The 22,199-nt window shown below is 46.6% G+C and overlaps 1 protein-coding gene across 2 annotated transcripts in view; it reads right to left on the reverse strand.

Moving 5' to 3' along the window:
* Nucleotides 1-9,810: 9,810 nt before the first annotated feature.
* The window catches only part of Traf3ip1 (TRAF3 interacting protein 1), a 38,350-nt gene continuing 25,961 nt past the window's right edge, over nucleotides 9,811-22,199 (reverse strand). For both annotated transcript variants that reach the window (XM_038339856.2, XM_038339855.2), the window contains exons 10-15: nucleotides 21,815-21,898; nucleotides 20,727-20,850; nucleotides 20,489-20,525; nucleotides 18,630-18,706; nucleotides 11,779-12,002; nucleotides 9,811-10,156 (exon numbers count right to left, since the gene is read on the reverse strand). In XM_038339856.2, coding sequence (XP_038195784.1) covers nucleotides 9,991-10,156; nucleotides 11,779-12,002; nucleotides 18,630-18,706; nucleotides 20,489-20,525; nucleotides 20,727-20,850; nucleotides 21,815-21,898 — 712 coding nt within the window. In that variant the 3' untranslated portion in view covers nucleotides 9,811-9,990. The remainder of the gene's footprint in view (nucleotides 10,157-11,778; nucleotides 12,003-18,629; nucleotides 18,707-20,488; nucleotides 20,526-20,726; nucleotides 20,851-21,814; nucleotides 21,899-22,199) is intronic.

A 22,199-nucleotide genomic window follows, 5' to 3' on the forward strand; every position in this document is an offset into this window, starting at 1 on the left:
GAATTCTAGAACTAGTAAGAGCAAATCTGAGGTTTTATTAAAGATATTTTAACATAGATTTAACCCCAAGACTTAGAAGAGAGTATTAAGACGTACCCAAGTGTAGCTCAAGGGAGTCCCAACCTTAGCACTAGCTAATACACCATTTTGATGGCTCTCAATTTAGATCTCAAAAGGTTGCTCCAAAACTATATATGTGTGTGTATATATGAGATTATAGGGTGGCTTCAGACGTGCCTTGGATGGAATTTTTACCTGAAAAGGTAAAACCAGGAGCCACTGGTTGCATACAGAGTTTTGTACATGTCCTTTCCCGTAAATAAAGTTTCTGTGGTAAGAGTCCTAGAAAACTGCAGATTTATTGCTGGGGAGGAGGGAAGACCTGGAGCCATGAATTGGGCCGAAATTCCTGCTTCTCTGTAGGCAAGAGGCTTCAACCAAATTCCTGGATGAGGGGGCTCCTTGTCCTCCGCACAACCCCATAATTTCCCTCTCTATCCTACCTCAGGAGGAAGGGAAAGCGAAAACTTTTTAAAGACTGGGGGCAGTGCATGGAGAGAGGGTCTTACTCTGTAGCCCTTGACTGGCCTAGAGCTCACTAGGTAGACCAGTCTGGCCTTGAACTCATAGAGATCAACCTGCCTCCGCTTCCCTGGTGCTGGAAAGTACACCACCGTATCTGGCAAGATTGGTTTTTCTCTTTATTCGGTGTGGTGTGTGTGTGTGTTTGTGTGTGTGTGTGTGTGTGTGTGTGTGTGTGTGTGTGTATGAGAGAGAATGAGAATATGAAGTTGGGTGAGTGGGAGAATCTAGGAAGTTGGGGAGGGGAAAGAATATGACCAAAATACATTGTATAAAAATTATTAAATAACATGAGGTTTTGATTAGGAGCATCTTGCCTGGGTCAGGCTGTCAAAGTTTCTAGCATGCAGTCGGTTTCAGCTATGCCACCTTCCGTGGTCCCACGGGGCTGCCCTCTTTTTTTATAGCCTTTGCATGGAGGTAATGCGACTTGAGCAGAGCCTTCCTTTCACACCACCATGCCTCTCACCTGCCTCCACTGCCCCCCTGGGGAGGTCGGCTGCTCTTGTAAAGAGATTAGTCGCCCTTGCTGCATGAAGGGAAGTTAGTCTCTCAACCCAACACATGGCAGCACTCTTTGTGCCTGGGGTAAGGCAAATGGAAGGTCACATTCTCACTGACCCACACATTACCATCACCCCCAAAGTCAGAACCCCAAGGTCAGGAACCTGATTAGTGCTGTAGCTGTGCCCAAGACCTCAGAGCCTACAGCTAACTGGGTTAAGCCTTTTCTCAAAGCCCACCTAACCCTACATATCTCTCCCCTACAAAATCCCAGTTCTCCCAGGTTTTCTGAGCTCAGAAGACCTACCCAGAAAGGAATCCAGCAAGGAGCCCCTCATCCCACCTCAGCCCTTTCCCACACTGCAGGCAGGTAGAGGGCTTTCCAAAAAAAAACAACAGGGACACCAGGCTGAGTCCCTCAGTTGCATATAGGGAAGGATGCTGTCCCCCCAGTCAGGTATGTTGACCCTCCACGGCTCCTGCCCTGAAGCGTGAGAATTAGGCAATAGATTGAATCAATGGGGGCCTGAAACGGACATTTCTCTTGGTCCTGAGCCCTCGGCAGTGTTGGGGGGGGGGGGGGCACCTGTTCTCAGCAAGCCGCATCTACTATTCTCTTATGAAGCAGCATGTTTGGAACTCCATCCTTGGTGGAGATGGGAAGATTCTTCAGGTTTCACCACTGAGTTCAGAACATCTTTTCCTGTCCCTACTTGCTCCACAGACATTGCTACCCAAGTTCCAGAACCAACTTGTGAAGCGCTGGGAGGCAGAATCCACATCCTGCTGGTGGACCCCAAATGGGACAGTTCCTGTACAGATCAGTCCTATCCCGTCACTGTAGCTAGTGAGAAGTGCCACTTCACTGGATGATAACCCAGATTTGGGAAGTGACCCCAAATTCCACAAGTGCCATGTACCAGAGGATATAGAAAATCTCAGAACTTTATGGGCTGCCCTTATGTATGTTCCTGTCATAACACTTGGCTGAGGGTCATTTTACTCCATTCGAATAAAAATCACAAACAGAGGTAGCTCCCTCGGTGCTGACAGCCCTACATACCCAAAATTCGCATGCCAGACTCCTAAACCTCAGAGCTTACAGTTCAAGCCCCAGTAACTAAAGCCTTTTGGTCCCAGCCTTTCAAAGCTAGGTCCTCAAATCACAGCAATTCTGTGCCTTCAAAGGTGGGGGCCCTGTAGCCAGTATCACAGCTCCAAAGCTGAGTGATCAGGTCCTCTGTTACCTGAACCAGCTCACTGCTCACTGCTTTCCTGAAGAGCCAGGAACCGGCAAAATGTGGAAAGAAAAATTCTCAGCTTCTCTCTGCCCTTGCCTGTAGCACTGTTCCAGCTGTTAGGAAAGATTGAGCAAAGCCAGGGAACTGCGTGTGTACATACAGCAGCCACGGGAGACATCCCGCAGCTGTCCCCCTGCCACCAGGGCTTCGGGCCCCAGCATAGAAGTCCGTGAAATCAGTCAGTCAATTCAAAACCTCTCCCTCTTTTCCTCCTCTCCCCTCCCTTCTTTCTGATGGTCTCCAGCTCAGGGCAAATCTCCTGCCTCGGTCTCTTAAGTGCTGAGATTATAGGTATGAGTCACCACACCCAGCTAAAACACGTTTACTTCATATTTAAACCCTTTGAACAATTTAATTTCAAAACCCAAAATCTGTCCACAGTTGGACCCTGGAATGCGACACTCTCTTGAGAAACCTGTGCCCCCTCCAGAGTGTGACCACTGTCCTTACTTTTCTTTTGAAAAAAAAAATGTGCCGGGCGGTGGTGGCTCACGCCTTTAATCCCAGCACTCGGGAGGCAGAGGCAGGAGGATCTCTGTGAGTTCGAGACCAGCCTGGTCTACAAGAGCTAGTTCCAGGACAGGCTCCAAAGCTACAGAGAAACCCTGTCTCGAAAAACCAAAAAAAAAAAAAAAAAAAAAAAAATGTTATTTGTATATACTATATACATGCAGTGCCCAAGGAAGCCAGAAGAGGTTCCGGTATTGCTTCCCTTGGAGCTGGAGTTACAGGTCCCCTGAAAAAGTGGCAAGCACTCCTCTCCACTAGCCATTGCCCCATCCTAACTGTCGCCTCTCTTAATCCCCATGCCTCAGTATTTGTGAACGCTTTTTTCTAAGTAAACGTGACATTGGCTTTGTCCTGACCTACACTGCAATTCTCTCCTGCAGTGAAGAATCCTGGCTTCATCTGAGCAGAGTCTGGGGGTGCTCCGTGAGCTGCTGGAGGCAAGGGTGGCGGAGACGGCACTCGCCTGTGCACGGTGCCTCCTGGGTGCTGGGACCGTGGGACATTTAGAGCTGAAGAAACCTCAGCCTGAGGTGGGAGAGGAGCAGAGGGGCAGTAACTCAGACAGACAGAGCATCTGAGTGACTCCCAGCCCAGGTCAGGAAGTGAATCCAGGACAGGGGGCTCCAGAACACAGGACTGCAGTTTCCCAGCAGGGTAGGCTGGGGCTGCACACCCTGGACTCTGCCCTTCACTATAAGGTCCTCCCTGCCAGGTAACATTTTCCTCCCATAAAGCCTGGCTTCTGTTAGCTGGACTCATAAATCTGCTAATGACCCCTGAAGACCAGCCTTGTGCCCATCTGGGGCCCTTTTTTTATTTTTTTTTCTTTTTTCTTTTTCTAGTTTTTCGAGACAGGGTTTCTCTGCAGCTTTTTTAGAACCTGTCCTGGAACTAGCTCTTGTAGACCAGGCTGGCCTCGAACTCACAGAGATCCGCCTGCCTCTGCCTCCCGAGTGCTGGGATTAAAGGCGTGCGCCACCACCGCCCGGCTTCTGGGGCCCTTTTTTAGGCAAGTCCAGCTACCCACCCCACCCCCTACCTCCTATTGTACACACACGGACATGGTTGCTTTGCCTCCTCACACCATCCCTGGAGCTCTTTCTCCAGTTCACCAGGTGTCCCATCTGCCCATCAGGGCCCTGGGCTCCCAGCCCTGCTCTACCTGTGTGACCCCTGGCATTTACCTCACCTCACCTCACCTCACCTCACAGCTGCCCGAGAAGCTATCTCCTGCAGACATTCATTTCTCCCTTTGCTGGGATGAGTGTGTGTTTCTCTCATGGGAACTTGCCTGACTTTATGAGGACAAGTGGATCAACATCCCTCAACAGCCAGAGCCAACAAGATCCAGAAATACAGCGACAATCAAAGTGGAACACTGTCCCTTGGAACCTATGGGCGTCGAATAGTGGCCTCCAAGAGAACTGGCCCCAGCCGGGCGGTGGTGGCGCACGCCTTTAATCCCAGCACTCGGGAGGCAGAGGCAGGCGGATCTCTGAGTTCAAGGCCAGCCTGGTCTACAAGAGCTAGTTCTAGGACAGGCTCTAAAAAAGCTGCAGAGAGACCCTGTCTCGAAAAACCAAAAAAAGGAAAAAAAAAAAAAAGAGAACTGGCCCCTGTGAATGCAAGCCAGCTACACAAAGGTCATTGCAAATGTCAGTGAAGAACCTCAGAAAGAAGCCACTTGGAGTAGGGTAGACTCCTACGACAGTTTATTCCCAAAAGACACAGATATTACAGGCCTAGTCCCCAGTCCGTGGTATTAGAAATTGTGGAACCCTTAGGAGGAGCCAAATGTCAGAAACTGGGTTGACTGGGAATGTACCATCAGACTGTGGGACTGTGGGACTCAGACCTTCCTCATTCTCTTTTACTTCCTGGCCATGCAGTGAGTGGCTTTGCTCTGTCACGTTCTCCCATAAAGTACCATCTTACCACCAACTCAAAAACTGTGAGAGACTGCTCTGTGGCCTCACCAGCAGGCCACCCGGCTCCTCACTCAGCAACTAAAGGAGTGCTTCTCACCACTCGCCCACACTGTTTCTGGCTTCCCTTGTGGACCAGGAGCAAGTCCAGCTGGATCCCCAGCCAGGATGTGTGGTGTACGAAAGGCTCCCCTAAAGGACCTGGAAAACAGAAGACAAAGAAGTCATAGCGTGTAAGTGCTCTTAGCTGTGCTATCCACAAGCACCATTTGTGGGACTTTTTCTTTCAGAAGTTAATTATTCTCATGCTTAGAATTTATTTCCACCTGGGCCCAAACCAAAGGACACAGCACAAAGCGGGGCTGTTGTGGAAGCTGAGGCTCCTGCAGAGGCCACACCAGGGTCAGAATCAACGGCACTACCTTGGGAACCAGCAGAAGGCTATTTCTGAAGCCATAAAGGCTCCAAATGCCCTGCACTGCAATTAATAAATATCATTGTTGATAGACAGGAACAAAACCTGCCTTCACTTCTTGATTTGGTGGCCCGTTTGGTGAAGCACTTACGAACAGGCTCAGCCAACATACACACGTAATGGCTTTAATTACATCCTGTGAATTTATTTTTCCAGAGAGAAATATTTCTGAGGGGAAATGTCCATAAAAGCAGCTTTAGCAGAGTGTGGTTGTGTGTGCATTTCCTTTAGGAAATCTGTTTAGTTTAAATCCCAGCTTAAGGGCACAAAGACGGGACCCAGAACAGCCTGCTGACAGCCCAGAGGGGGTGGTGTCTGGGGCCACTGTGCCCTTTGCTCTTTGCCCTTGAGATGACTCTCTCAGTTCTGCACTCAGTAATTCAGGCTTATTCTTAGAACGAAGGGGGCTATGCTTTCACGGCTGCATGCTGGGCACTGCTGTCCTCCGAGGTGAGACCCCTCCTGGTTAGTAGGACAGGACGACAAAGACAGGTTTGAGATGGAATCCTATTTTCTTAGGAATACGTGGAGTCACAACCTCAACTCTTTTCCAGGGACCCATTCTCAGAGATCCCTGAAAGCTGGCCAAACTGTTGTTGTAAAGTAACTTCTGAATTCTAGAACACACACATGTCAATGTTATATTAACATGTCTCCATATGCCACTTCTCTTTTTTTTACATGACCAAGACGAACCATTCTTTGTAACTTCCTGAATCTGGCTCTCCAGCTTCCAGGACAGGCCTAACATCCAAGCGCCCAATCTGCACTGAGAGATGCTGAACCCGAGCGCATGGAGGGAGTTTTTGAACAAAACGAAGTCCCCCAGTTACTTCAGGCCCACTTTCAGGCACTGAGGAGAAAGCTCAGAGGGCAGAGTGCCTGTTGTATAAGCATGAAGGATTGTGTCTGGATCCCCAGCACCCACATAAGGAGTGGCACAGGCACAGCCACACAGGACGACAGCCCCAGTGCTGGGGGAGGGAAAGGGACAAGAGCGAGGATCACTGTCTTGCTGAAAAAAAAAAAAAAAAGGAGTTCCAAATTCAGTGAGACTCTTATTAAAGGGTAAGGCAGGGTGTGCAAGTTTGAACATCCTTCTCTGGCCTCTGCACACAGGCATGAGCACATGCACACACATGCATTTAACACACACACGTGCATGAGCACACACCACACGTACGTAAATAATCCACGTTGTCCATGTCCTTACTCACAAACATATAAAATTGTGACCTTGGTATATAGGTACACTCCTTGCTTTCCTTTTTATCATAAGTTTAAATTTTTTTAGATTTTTTTATGTTTATGGATGTTTGCCTGTATATGTGTGTGCCCAAGGAGTTCAGAAGACAATGGAGCCCCCGGAGCAGGAGTTACTAATGGTTCTAAGTCACCATGGATAACCCCTGAGCCATCTCTCCAGCCCTTGTCATGAGTTTAATGCTTCATTTATCTGTACAAAATTTTCTCTCTGTCACACAAAATGTTTCTGATGTCACAGTGTGTGTATGTGGGGGTGGGGGGAAGATCAAGATATAGTTAGAAAAGAGATGTCTAGAAGTAGGAGTTTACATAATTTCACAGATTAGATACCTGACTGATCCACGCAATGGAAACTGCTAGAATACCATATACAATGTAAAATATGTTTTTAAACTCTGTGGTAATACATTTTCTCAATAAATACCAAGCAAGGCCCTTTGTTAGGGACAGGCACAACACATCAGAAAGACAGATCTGATACACAGATCAGAGGACAGACAGACCAGTAATCACAAACTACAGACAGAAGGAAGGAAAATTCAAATTTTGGTTCACACTTGGTCAAGAAAGTAACAAGCAAGCAGTGTCTGGAGGTGACTGGAGCCGTGTCCACTCTCTCCAGAGGCCTCTTGGCTCTGTAGACATTGTAACCTTCCTACGACTTAGGAGTCCAAGTATTTAACAGCAAGATGGATGTCTTGACAGGTTTAAAATAAAGGAATGAGGAGGTCTTGAGTTCTAGCGGCAACAGAAGAGCTCTCTTGGAGGAGCAGCCTTCGGCGCCTGGCCCCTCTGTGAGGCTCGGAGAGGGCTGGGGAGCAGCGGCTGCGAGGGTCCCAGAAGGAACGCTTCTGTGCACAGCACTGCAGGCCGCAGGCAGGGTCTACGTGGAGCCCTTCCAGGATGTTTTCAAACTGCTTCAACCAACTTAATGCTTAAAACCCATAGCTAAAGAGTTTCTCTGCTTATTTGTGCCCATCAAAAATAGAGGGTGAACTTGGTTAGTTCAGGCAGCTTGGAAACACAAGTGAAGAACACCAAATCCTTTGTCAACACCAACTAGACGCCTGCCCACCCCACACTCACTGGTACTTCAGGCACAACAGGGAGGGTAACTCTGTCTTCACATATTTACTCGCTATTACTTTTTGTACAGTTGATCACTGGAAGGAAAACAAGTACGAAGGTTAGCCCGAGCTACCGCTTCAGCTGTATGTCTGGGTCTGTGTATGAGTGCACACACAGAAGGGAACTCAGGCCTCACCTTCCACCTCATCTGAGGCAGGGGCTTGTTTGCTGCTGCAGAGACCAGGCTGGTCCAGCCCCCGGGGCTTCCCTGTCTCCGTCTCCCATCTTGCTGGAGGAGCCCTGGGACTGAAGATGTGAGTTACCACATCTGGCAGTTTTACGTGGGTGCTGGGGTCCCTACTCAGGCCCTCACACTTGCACAGTGAACACTTTACCCACTGCACCCGGGCTATTTCCACACACTTTCTCTAAGCCCAAATAAGTATCGGCTGAGTCTGTAACTTCAAGTCCCTAACGTGTGACTCCACACTTCTAGAAAACTTACGAACCACAGGACGGAAAACACAACTAGAGATTCCACTTCTGTACTCTCTTAAAATAATTTGTATGTCTCAAGACAGACAGTCACACACACAGGCCTTCAGAAATGTCACAAGTGATCTTAAACCTTCTAGCAGAGGATGAGCGGGCTCATAAAGTGCCGTCACTACAGGAAAAGCAGTGTGTCCCAGAACGGATGAGAAGTTATTTCCCCTGAACACATATGAATATTAAAAATCCAAAAGCTTACAATCTTTTTTGTATCAACTTGACAATCTGTACACTTATAGGAAAAATAGGTGATTATTTTAATGATTTATGTATAAAAGAAAAATAAAACTTTATGATACAATCTGATAGACTACAGAATATAAAATTTACTCACATACAATGTATGTAATTTTGCAACATAAAATTCTATTCATATATACAAATTCATAAAAGGTTTTATATATACATACATATATGTATATATATGTATGTATATATATGTCTTAACTTGAGCTGCATAGGGTTCACTTAGGGTTATGGCTAAGTCATTCAATTTAGTAGAAAAGAGATTATGAACATACAAAAGACTATTGACAAACAATCCTTCCCTCCCCCTCAAAGTATTCAGAAGCATCTGGTTGGCAGAGTACTGTGGTGTGCTTCAGCCAGGAGAACTCCTACCAGCTGAAGGGAGTCTACACGATGTCCCGATGGCCCCCAGTTGAGAACTCGGCGGCTGCCTTCCACTGACTGAGAAACACTAGCTGTGCATGTGTGTAAGTCTTTAGGAAATAAATGTGCTCAGGCAGTCTTCACACTTACCAGGGCTCGCCTTGGTGAACATAATAAATACTCAGAAACATGAGGGCCACCTTAGACCTTAAGCCGGTAAGAACCTCCAAAGACAGTGAGACCCTTTATACAATAATTCAAGACCTTAGGAAGTATTTACAGTACTTTATGTAGGAAAAAAAAACTGAATATAAACCATAAAAAACCTATGCACCTTTAAAAAAGGAAAACAAACACAAACTCTAGGTTGGTGTACTCTCTTCCTTAGCTCTCCGAAATCACAGCTCTCGGTGCACGCACCTACACGGAGGAAAGGAACTGTGCTGCCCTTCATGCTACAAGGTCAGGGGCCCTGGGGGACTGCTTATCCGTCGCGAGTACCCTAGAGGCTGAAGGAAGCCACGGAGGTGGCCCAGGACAGTTTCCCATCAGACAACGTCCATAAAGGCCAGAATGAATTCTCTTTCGGCATCTGAACTTCAAGGGTCAGAAAAGCAGACAGCAGGGCCATGAGGGGACTGCCCCGAAGCATGTGCAATAGTAAGAGGGCAGCGACCCCACAAATGACAGGCACCTTACATGGACACAGGCTGAAATGACCCCTTTCAGGTAGAAATCAAAATGTAACTTAATCATTTCAAGCCTCGTCCTATTTTTAAGTACCCACCAAAAAGTATACAATCATTCTGCTCGGTGCTGGTAGGAAGTCCTCCTGGGGGACTCAAAAGCAGAAATAAAGACCCGCTGTTTCCCCAGTAGGGCGACACAACTTACTTGCTAGAAAATTCGGGGGCAGGATTAAACAGGCTGCAGCAGAAAACATATTTGCCAAAGAACAAAGAAACAAGCCCTCCCACAGAGGCGAGCTGAAGACTAAAGTAGCGAGCACGGCAGCTGGAAGGAGGTAAGAAAACACAGCCTTTTAATAAGTTTAGAGCCTAAACCGAAAGTTCTGTATTTAGCTGGGTCCGGGCGTCTGCAGTCCATTTTCTCAACAGACTGGGCCTAGAGTGACAGTTTCCTGCCTTTTCTCCCATCATGAGGATGAGGGCTCCATCTCTGCAGGGCTGGCCGTTCACCTTCGGGACGTCAGGTTGATACTATGCACCATTTTCTGGATCTTCTCCTCGTTCTTTAGGATGTTGGCCTTTATGGCACAGATCTTGTCCTGCTGGTCTTTGATCTGCTGCTCCAGCTCAGACAGCTCGGCCTTCAGGGGTTCCACTGCACTGTCTGTGATGCTGCGGGGAGACAACCAGCGGCTCATCAGTGTCCTGAGGGTTCTGTCTGTGACGCTTCCTCCAACCCAAAAGGCAAGAGTTAAGTGTCAGACCCCTAAGAATGGTGCCAAGCACCACTCACAACTAGCAGGCCTACAGTGCAATCAAACCTGAGAATGCCAAGCTTGTTAACATCCCACAAAACCAGGGAGAGCCCAGGGCTTTATGCTAATTAGACACTCTATCAGAGAGCTATTTCCCTAGCCCACGTGGGATTCCCTTTAAAAACTAAGATGAAAAGGAGCTAATATTTCCTCAGTGATAGGTATGAAGTCCTTAAGTATATACACAAAAAGGAGCGAGGGGCAATAGGGAAGTGGGGCCCAGCCTGGACCAGACAGGAGACACCTCTCCTCTGGATAAGGCTCACAGGACTTAGAGGGGCTCCCTCTGCCCATGCCCCATTTGTTCAGAAGGGACAGGTGACCTCTTCACTGTTGGGCAGAGCACTGGAACAAGTACAGACTATGCCTCAGAATGCTGGAGTCAAACGTAACCTTTCCCTGCAGGCTGCTAAAGCCTATAACAGCCCTTTGCTGCAGTAGAGCAGGGTCAGGTTTTACAAGCAAGGCTCTCAGGGCTGACACTTCAATCAGCACTAGTAGTCTCGGTGATTTTCTAGATTTCATCATGTTGCATATTTACAAATTCATGGGACTGAACATAATAGTAAGAAAGAACCCCCATATTGGTTGTCTAATACAAATACAAAAAGGTCAGTCCTGAAACCATACGCACAATAAAAGCAGACTTAGCACGAGTGTTTATGTATTTGTGTACACACATATATGCATATACAATCAAAAAGAAAAGGCTAACCATTTGAGAGTGGGGGCATCAGAGGGGCTGGAGGGATACTTAGGATGGGCTAGAGGAAAGAAAACAGGAAAAGTGATAAAAGTGATGTGTGTAATTCTACTATGAAATTATTATTAATTTTGGGGGGGTTTTCGAGACAGGGTTTCTCTGTAGTTTTAGAGCCTGTCCTGGAACTAGCTCTTGTAGACCAGGCTGGCCTCGAACTCACAGAGATCCACCTGCCTCTGCTTCCCGAGTGCTGGGATTAAAGGCATGCGCCACCACCACCCGGCTGTTGATATTAATTTCTAAAAAATGAAAAAAGAAAAGACAGTACAGTTTCATTTTGGCATGGCAGTACACATCTTTAATCACAGTGCTCAGAGGCAGGTGATCTCTGTGAATTCAAGGCCAGCCTGGTCTACATAGTGAAGTCCAGGCCATCCATGCTACACTGTGAGACCCTGTCTCAAAACCCCCTCCCCCAAAAAAAGGAGGTAGGGGAACCAATTATAACTCAGCTTTTTCGTAACATGAATTTACAAATTTATCATTCAGTCATATCATGTGTTCTGGAAAAAAAAAGGTCACACATTAAGCCACATGCTTCTAGATTATTGACTAGAAACACAGGACACCTTTCTAAAGAAATCTGCTCTAAATAAAACAGCTCTCTAAATAAATCTCACTTCTCAGTGGCTAGTCTATTTCTTTAGTTACAATTCTGAACGAGCTCATCAGTATCTCAATCATAGCCCCCATCTCTCCCCTCCTGCAGCCCCCACCTCTGCTCCTTGCTCAGGGCCTCAGCATGCTGCCTGTTCTCGCTGTGCCACAGCTGCAGCTCGTTCTGCATGGCGTCGACGTCCTCCTGGATGTAGTCCATGATCTTCCCCAGGGGCAGCGCGCTCTTACACAGGGTCTGGATGGACACGCGGAGCTTCTCTATCTCCTTCGACACGATGTCCTTCTCCTTCTTCCAGGCTGACTCAAAGACCAGTGAGCGCTCCTTCAGTTAGGGAAAGCAGGAAGAGAAAGTCTTTAGGAATGAGCCAGGCAAGTTAGAGGCGGCAGAAGGAAAACCCGTGGACCAGAACTTATCAGAAACTAAAGTGTCTACTCTGCGGATTCATCAAGAAGCTGGAAAGACAAGTAGAGGACGCGTGTGCATATTGCCCGATGCAGAGAAGACACGGACAGTCAGTGAGCACAGAGAGCTCACAAAACTCGGTGACAGCAAGCGGGAAAACCAACATGAAGAGGGACAAGAGACAGAGAGTTCACTGGAGGTGACACGCGGTCAGCAGTAAGCCATGAAAGTGTCCAAGAGCTCCAGCGGCTCGAAGTGCAACGCCAGGTGCAGGCAGAAGAAACGGGGTCTCTAGTGATTGCTGGTGAGGGAGTCTGGGTGTCTTTAAAGACTATCCCAGGCTACAGCTTGAATAATGAAGGGGCCTTTGAAGGGTCTCTCTTCACCCTTGAGAACTTCACAGTTACGAGGCGGGGCCTGCCTGGAGGAAGTAAGCACTGGGAGCTGCTTTTGAGTGCAGCTTGCTCCTGCCATCTCCACTCCCTCTGCTTCTCAGCTGCAGGAGTGAGGAGCTGTGCCCTGCTGCCAGCATACCCTCTCCACCATGATGCTCAGACTCGCCGTGCCCTCAATCCCCCCCTGGTCCCCCGCCCCCTCTGCCCCCCCATGCGCAATGGAGCTGACTCAGCACAGATGGAAACCCCAGAAGCTGCAAAGCAAAACACAACTCTCTCCCCTGAAGTTGTTTTCTTCAGGTAATTCTGTCACAATGACAGAGAGGCGATTAATGCACAGACAGCCTACCATTTACTCAGAAAAAATTAAACTTACATTCACAATAAAATCTATACAGAGCAGGGCAGTGGTGGCGCACACCTTTAATCTCAGTACTCAGGAGGCAGAGGCAGGCGAATCTCTGTGAGCTCGAGGCTAGCCTGGTCTACAGAGTGAGCTCCAGAACAGCCAGGGCTACACAGAGAAACTGTCTCAAAAAAAAAAAAAAAACAAAAAAACAAAAAAACAAAAAAAACCCAAAAAAACAAAAAAACTATGTATAAACATTGACATTTTATTCAAGCTAGTTACAAGCTGGACATGGTAGCATATGCTTGTAATTCCAGAACTTGGATGGTAGAACCAGGAGGCTCAGAAGGTCAAAGTTATCCTCAGCTACAAAGCCAGTTTGAGGTCAGCTTGAGATCTGTCACAATAAAAATAAAAATAAAGGAAAACAAACAAACAAAAAGTAGTCACAAGCTAGAAATAGCCCACATATGTTAAATAAACTATGGTATATCAATACAATGGAAGATATACAGCAACAAACACACACACACGATCACCTGGACAACTCTTGGAGAATCATGCCAAAGGAAAAACCCTGCTAAGCTATAAACTGAGTCCTTTCATATATACAGGCCTGAAAAGACAGAATGACGAAAGTGGAGGGCACGCACACTCGTGACGGCCTGGAACAAAAGGTGGGGGAGAATAGGTGAAGTTATAAAAGGGCACTGAGAAGGATCGTGCGACAGGAACGTTCTGGAGTTTGGCTATGCTAGTGTCGGTAACTGGGGTGTGGGGGAACCCCAAAGGCGAGCTAGGGGGCTTCAGAGCACATTTCCAGTGCTTCCCACAGCTCAGAGAGATCCACAGGTACCTCAAATTAAAATGTTTTTGTTAAGAGAGATGGGAAAGCTAGGCATGGTGGTACATTCTTGTAATCCTAGAGTCAGAAGTGGAGACAGGCAGGTGAGCTTGCTGGCCAACCAGCCTGCCTACTAGGTGAGTGAGACACCTTGTCTCATAAGAAAAGGCAGACAAGCTAGACAGACGGCTCCGTGCTTAGAAGGACTGGCTCTCTTTCAGAAATCCAGGTGCGATTCCCAGCACCCACATGGCAGCTAACAACATCTGTACAGAGGGTCAAACCCCTCTTCTGGCTTCTGTGGGCACTAGACACATACATGGCACACAGACATATATGAAGGCAAAACACCCATATACATAAAAAAACAACCTTTTTTTAAAGGTGGACAGTGCCTGAAGAACTTGATACCTGTGGTTGTCCTCTAACCTCTACATGCATTTGCATAGACAGGGCACACACACACACACACACACACACACACACACACACACACACTCGAGGGAGTGATTATATAAAGCCTTTTAAACTAAAACACTTAAGGACTAAAAGGAGTAAAAACTACTTCTAAGGGGAAAATGAAGTATATCATATGCAAATCAGTAGGCCTCTATGTCTGCTGCTGCAAAAGCTGAGCAAACGTGGAACAGCCATACGCTTACAGCACCATTACTCTCTATCAGGAAGCAGAGTCAAGCATGGCACAAGCTACCACGATGCTGGGAGACAGAAAGCAACCTGGGTCCTGTACAGTGGGCAGGAGCAGATCTCCTGCAGGGCGGAGTCCAGATGGGAAGGAGAATTGCAGCAGTCTCTGGGAAGGAACACACTGGTGTGCTGCGCTGCTCGTGCCCAGGGGAGGCTGGGGGCTGGGGAACAGGGAGTGTCACAGGTGGGAGACAACTGACTAGCGATGTGCTGGGAAGGCAGGGGCTGGGGGAAGCATGTCTGTCTTTGGTTGGTTGTTTCATGTTTTGTTTTGTTTCAAGATGGGATCTCAACTGGCCTCAAACTTGCTATGTACCCAAGGACAACCTTGAACTTCTGATTCTTTTCTCCATCTCCTGAGTCCCAGGATAACAGAACTGTGCCACCAAGCGTAGCTTAGGAGAGTATTTCAGTCATAATTTTTAAAGTAGAAGTCTTTCATTGCATCGCTAAAACCCCACAGATCATTCTCACACTCCGGGATCCTGTTTCAGCAACCGGATCTTACCAGCCAGCCTCTGCACTGGTCCTTTTCAGAGACACAGGTACCATCCACTCCACCACCCCTGCCCACCGCGGCCTTGTTTCTAACTGCTGTGACTTGTGATTTGAAACAATGTCGATATCATTCTGAATCAGAACCAACTCAGCTTCAAGGCCGCAGACACTCAACAGGCATCTGTGCTCACCTGGACCCTGCACACGTACTCTTGAGGCTCACCCTCCGGAATGACAAGACTGGTGAGACCGCACAGGCCATGTGACACTGTGATCATGTCCTGTGCACAGCGCAGACTCAAGGACAAAACCTCTCTCTCTAGTTCCCTAAAAAACAAACCCAAATTCCCCCAAACTAACAGACCTCTTCTTCAGTTTTCATGAAGGAAACAAATCCTAGCAATAATAATAATAGTTAATATTGTTATTGTATTAATAGTAGTTATTATACAATAATAGCTGCTATTATACTAATTATTATTATTATTGCTATTAGGATCATTGAGGAAACAGCACTGAGTATGTCCCCTCTGCCCCTCTCACAGAATGTCAACGGAAACAATGTCCCTAAGAAATCAACTCAAACAATATAAGAATCACAGGTAAACTAAGTCAAAATAAAAACACTTGTGTATTGACCCAAGCTTCAGAAAAGGGCATTCTCTAGAACCACTCCCTGGGAGTTGACATGCGGCTGATGATACCACGCCACCTGGCGGCCAAGTAAGAATCTGAGGAGCAGCCCAGATGACCAAGCAAGGAACCAAAATCCCTCCCAGGAGACTCAGTTAAACAAACTGAGCAAGGCTATTTACCTAAATTAAAATATAACACGGGAAGGTTATTTAGTTCATTAAGAGGCATCTGAAGATACAACAGGTTTTTACATTTCCCCGGTTTTTTTTTTTCTACCGTGTCTCATGCAGCCCGGCTGGCCTCCAGCTCCTAGGATTACAGGAATATGCCACCATGCCCTGTTTTAAATGCTTCTCTGTGATATCACCCATAATTTCTTGACAGTTGTTACCTTTTTCTTTCAATAAATATAAGCAGATCACAGGTGACATAACACCCAGTTCCCACCGGACACCAACAGGACCTGATTCACAGGAGCAGGAGGTTAAAAAAAAAAAAGCAAAATCACAGAGACTTTAAACCAATCCGGAGAGAACAAAATCCACGGAAAGATGTTTCAGTAGCTACCTCTGGACAGGAGGAAAACCACACAGCATTTACATCTGATCAGAGCAAACCAAAATAAAGAGGAGCCAAGAGGCAGCAAGATAAAAAAAAAAAAAAAAGACCTGAAGACCTCGAGTGAGAAACAGTCAAATGTGTTAGGCGCGAACTGCGACTGCTCACACAGTGCACAGTGCCTTCACCTACCAACCTCAGGAAGCAACAACTGTTAGAGTGGAAGGGACACTGTAAAAACTGAATTTCTGGTTATTTTTCAAAAGGATTTCATGAATTTTAACTACGGAAAAAATGCCAGTGGAAGCTAGTACTAGTGTATAACCTCTTGAGCAGCAAGCATATAACTGGGGAAATGCATAAAGCGTTTAATACAATAAACATACAATAATAAAATACAATAATACACTAAATATGATCAATGTATTTATTCTATTACATGTAGTTCAAGCCCATTAGCAAGAGATCTCTTTCCTTCCAATGAACTTCAAAGCCAGGCTGGAGGAATACCCAGATTAGAAATATTAGAAATAGTATTTCCTTAGCATCAAAAAAAAAAAAAAAACAAACCTGTTCCCTCCAAAAGGAAGTGACAGGACAAAAGGCACGCCTGATTCATGAGTCTGGTCCAGGAGCACTTAGCTAAGCACTTATGGAGGGGAGGGAGGAGGGATGAACACAGTCTGCTGGCAACAGGCAGCTGCTGTGATGGAGCTGAGTAGGATGTACATTTAGGTGAAAGCGTCAGCACGGAGCTGGGAAGAGGATTTACTCAGAGGTAAAGTGCTCACTGCATGAACATGAGGTCCTGAGTTCAGTCCCTAGCACCCATGGCGGTGCAACCTGTGCTACCCATGCTGGGGAGGTGGAGCCAGGAGGGTTCCTGGGGCTTGCTGACAGTCCAGTGCAGCAGAGCAGGAAGTTCTGGGTCCAGTGAGAGACCCTGCCTCAAACAATAAGGTGGAGAGAAACTGAGGACACCTTGTTGACCTTTGACATCCACACTCTCACCCACCAAATACACACACACACACACACACACACCAGAATAAAGTATACTGAAAAGAAACTGTACAGTCTCTTTACCTTTTAAAGTGTACTGATTTGATTTTGTGTTTATGTAATGAATATGCATGTATGTGTCCAGGTGCACACACCTATGCTCACTTGAAGCCATAGGAAGGTGTCAGGTGTATTCCATCCCTTTCCACCTTATTTCTTTTGAGATACAGTCTCTTCCTGAACCTGGGCTCATGGTTTGGTTTTATTCTGTTTTTGGCTAAGCTGACAGCCAGCAAGACCCAGTGATCCTCCTGTCTCCACCTCCCACAGTGCTAGGGCTACAAGTTTGTGTGGGATTCATACTCCAGTCCTCGTTTGCACAGCAAGGTCTTTTACCACTGAGCCATCTTCCAGCCCCTGGTTTACTTAATAAATAAACAAAACAAAGAAACAAACAAACGACAGGCTGCTAGATAAGCACTAGGAAACTAAATATTCAAGGGAATCCAAAAGAAAAAAGGAAGGTGGTAATGGTGTGACAACAGAGGCATTTGTCAAACTGAAGCTGGTCTGCTCCAGGGTCCAGGCTGGTGCAACTCCCATCATGGGGGTCAGGGAGGGATAAAGACAGCCTGGCTAAGCAGAGGAGGCCTGGAACTGCAGGCGAATCCCTGAAGTCAGAGAGGCATACTTCAGAACAGCCTGGCAAACACAGATGGAGTAAACAGCTCCCAGGAAATGTCACGGAAGAGACAGCTGGAGGACCCCATTTCTCATCTCCCTTTGTGCCAAGCTTCCTGACATAAATGCACACATGGGAGACCACCTCAGCCCACTTAGGCGGCTCCCTCCCCAACCCGGTACCTGTCAAGGCTTCAGCCTAAAATCCATGCCCCAAGCTTCACGAAGGGTAACGGAATCTGACTAAAGTTAACAAATCAACAGAGGCCAAAATACTCTCTAGTGTTCTTTGTGACAGTTATGAACCCAACTGCCAGCAAGCATGCTAAAGTGCAGGGCATGCCTTTTCCTTCATCTTTTCTTGCAGGCTGGAATGCAGTTCTGGGGAATTGAGTTGGGGCAGCCATCTTATCCCACGCCTAACTTTGGTTAGGCATGTAGAAGGATGACTAGGCCATCGCCAGCGGGATTTCAGCCTCCAGACTTTGACATATCAAATAAAATTCTCCTGACCTCACTGAACTTTGTGATTACGTCAAAATTAAGAAGAACTATAAAAATGTATGCAACTATTAAAGAAACTGACTCAGTAAATCAAAAAGTTTTGAGAGAATAAAAGATGAAAAGATCGAGATTTCAATGCTCAGAAAACAGCAAGAAAAGGAACTAGCAAGGGACACAGTGGTGGCCAGGACAGAGCAGGAGAAAACACTGGGCAGAACAGCAATAGGAGGGCAGGGGCCTTGAGAAGGACGTCAGCTGCTGGGGCGGGGAAGGGCATTTAAGCACATGAACAAGATCACTGATTTCACATCTGTTCACCACCGTGATAGCTAAAGGAGTTTTCAAATGCCCAGGTCAGCCCTGCTCCTTACCTTCTCGCCAGGCTTGGAAGATGGCTGCAGTTTCTCATAATCCTTCTTCGTCTCCAAGATCTTTTTCACAAGCCCACCTGTTAAAAATCAGAAGTTTTCAGTCTAAGCTTATTCCCCCAAGAAGCAACTTATTATTCTTAGGCCTCACTGGAAAGATGGACAAAGGGCTGAATTCTCATCCTTTCTCTTTCCATATCAAAATGCCTTCCTATTGTGCTCTGAGAGAACACAGTGCCACCTGCTGCTGGCAGAGGCTAGTCACAAAGTGTCACAGAGGAGTTTTAGAAATAGATTTTTTTTTCTTCTTCCACAAGTTAAGAAGAAATGTGGATTTACACCCCAAACGTAACTACCCACTGCAAACAGAGCAGTTCTAATGGCTCCTCAGAGCTGCTATTTCTTTTATATTAAGCGAGAATAGAACTCTCCATGGTATAAATAGCTTAGGAAAAATCATTCCCTTAGAAACACTGCTTTACTGTGCTATGTGGGCTGCAGGGGGCGGTGTCTCAGCGGTGTGATTGAGCCGCACAACCTGTGAACCACGACCAGTAAGGCACGGGGCCACCAGGGGGAAACCCTGGCACAAATGCTATGGCGGTGACAGCCACTTTCTGGTTGAACTGAAGGCCTATTTCACAGAAGAAAACTGGCCAAGCCCTGATGGTTGGGAAGCTCACCAGCCCCAGGAGAGAATTCTTCCTCTTCTGCTAACTGGACAGAGCATCAAACCGCCCTCTGAATTTGTATCTCCACCCACAGTCGGCCCTCAGACCTCATCAGGGAAGCGTCTTTGTGCTGTGGATGGTGGCTAATGCACAAACTTGCAACTGACCAAAATACATTTCATGAAACTCTCAAACAATTAATAAAGTATTATACTTAAAAGTGTTTTGGGGTATTCTGTTTTGTTTTTTGCCAGGCAGTAATAGTGCACACCTCTAATCCCAGCACTTGGGAGGCAGAGGCAAGTGGATCTCTATAAATTCAAGGTCAGCCTGGTCTACAAAGAAAGTTACTGGATACCCATGGCTGTTACACAGAGAAATCCTGTCTCAAAAAAATATAAACAAAAAAGCACTTTTTTTACCCAAATATGCTTCAATGAGACTGAGCTGATGAATTATGACATAGTCCCATGACCACTATGAAGAGTGGCCAAAACTGTGCCTCTGTGCTGGAACGAAAGCCAGCAGACTATCAAGTTCACACACACACACACACACACACACACACACACACTTTTTTTAAATGGAAATATTACTCATATTTTTACCTGAACCTATAGGGAAATTATAGTAAGAAAGAACAAGATCTAAGGTCTTACACCTCAGTGCTGAGGGGCGGTGTACACTTATAATCTCAGTGTTCATGAGGCAGAGGCAGAGGATGTTCAAAAGTGGTCCCCACAGTCAGTTCTAGGCCAGCCAGAGCCACACAATGGGACCTTGCCTCAAACAACAACAGCAAAAAAACAAACAACAAACTTCTACTTCTTAATGCATTTAGCTGTGTACATTTAACCTTAAAGCCATGGAAATATTTTATATGAATAGAAAATGAAACTGAGTTGGGTGTGGTAGCACATGCTTATAATTCCAGCACTTAAGAGGCTGAGGCAGGAGGATGGAGAGTTCCAGGCAGCCTGGGCTACATAGCAAACTCGATTCTAGAAAATTTATGTGTGTATACAGGCATTAATTTCTTGGGCAGAAAAAAATGATTGCATTGTGACCAGAGCCCATACTAATCTCAGGTCCCGTGGTTTCCTACAGGTCAGCATGGTGGCAGCAACAGTGCGCACCCTAGAACACAGCTAGGCACAGAATGACCACTTGCATCTCTGTGAGAGCACTCACCGTGCTTCTCCTCATCCTCCAGGTCCCCTGCCTGCACCTGTGCAGAAAAGGAGAAAGATCAGGTGTGCTGAGTTTCAAAGTCATTAAACAAACAAACAAACAAACAAATGTAAACCAGAAAAAAACTAAAAATATTAAACAGCTTACAAGAAAAAAATTAGGGGAAAAAACTTTATCAAATAAACTGAAAGCTGATCTAACTATATTTACTGAAAACAGGACCCTCTGGTGAACTAACCATTTCGATTTCTGACATTTCTGCAAGCTGAGGGGCGGCCTCCACCACAAACTGCTCATCATCCTCGTTGTCAGAATTCTGCGAGTCGATGATCACATTGGAGACAGTCTTACCACTTCCTGACCTAAGCAGGACGAGAGTCATTGACATTAGAAGCGGCCCATCAGCCACCAGCTGTCATCAGCCCCAGGCATCTGGAAACATCAAGTTGGCCCAACAGGTAAAGGGAAATCTCAGGAAACAGTGGGGACAGGGAGAACACCACCTTCCACCACCCAAAGCCTCCAGCTGCCCAGAGCTGTAGGCCACTCCACCCTCGGCCTCAGCCCTCTATCCCAGCCTTACTGGTCCTTCTGCTCCACAAAGGCTCTTGGGACCTCCTTGTTCCCTGACATTGGCTCTAAGATAGACATAGGATGGCACATGTGGCCCTTCCGGCCACACTGACCCAGGACTTCTCTTCACAGGGCAGCTTCTCTAGGCCCAGCCACCATAACCATTACCTTTCTGGCATGTTCAGCTTTGGGGACCCCTTTTGTTTCTAACTTTTGTGCAATTAAGCCTTCAACTCTTCTTTCTTTTTTTTTTAAATATTTATTTATTTATTATGTATGCAATATTCTGTCTGTGTGGATGCCTGCAGGCCAGAAGAGGGCACCAGACCCCATTACAGATGGTTGTGAGCCACCATGTGGTTGCTGGGAATTGAACTCAGGACCTTTGGAAGAGCAGGCAATGCTCTTAACCTCTGAGCCATCTCTCCAGCCCACCTCTTCTTTCTTTTTATGCTTTGAAAGTCTTCTATCTAGAGGTCAGACAAACACAACCCAGCAAGGGCACATGCATTTTGAGGTATCATAAACATGAACACACACATTTCTCTCTTTTGCTAGTCTGGAATGCATGCTGATCTGTGGCTGAAGGCAATGACCTAACCCCACCTTTCTTCTAAAGCAAGTGTTCCCAGCACTACCTCCTACAACCCCACCCCGTTTCTCAGCACAGGCCGAAGACCCCTGCATCCCAGGACCCACACACTAGAGAACACGGGTCAAGTTCTCTAAAACCTCGCAGCCCGGCAGCCTCACCTGTCTCCTACCAGGGTCTCAGTGCTCTCTTGTCGTTTGACCCTGGGAGGTGCTGGTCGTGCACTCCCAGGCCGAGGTATTCTTCTAAGTAAGTATTGGAAGGGAAAAATTAGATATGAAACACACAATCATCTCACAGTGGACAAAAACTAGGTTAACATTAGTACTCATTCCAATGCCACTGTCAGCATGACAGTCTGACACACTCTGCAGAGGACTATGAACACCAATTAACACAGAAAAGCTGCCATCTATCAGAGCATGACAGACATTCGCCATTACTAGAGTCTTCCCCAAACTGCTACTATGTTCCAAACATGGTCATGTAACCCAGGTACAAGAAAACTGTTCAAGTAGTTTTCGTTTACTGTGTACAGATAACTAT

This window comes from Arvicola amphibius, chromosome 8 (genome assembly GCF_903992535.2).
Source record: "Arvicola amphibius chromosome 8, mArvAmp1.2, whole genome shotgun sequence".
In the NCBI taxonomy this organism is placed as follows: Eukaryota; Metazoa; Chordata; class Mammalia; order Rodentia; family Cricetidae; genus Arvicola; species Arvicola amphibius.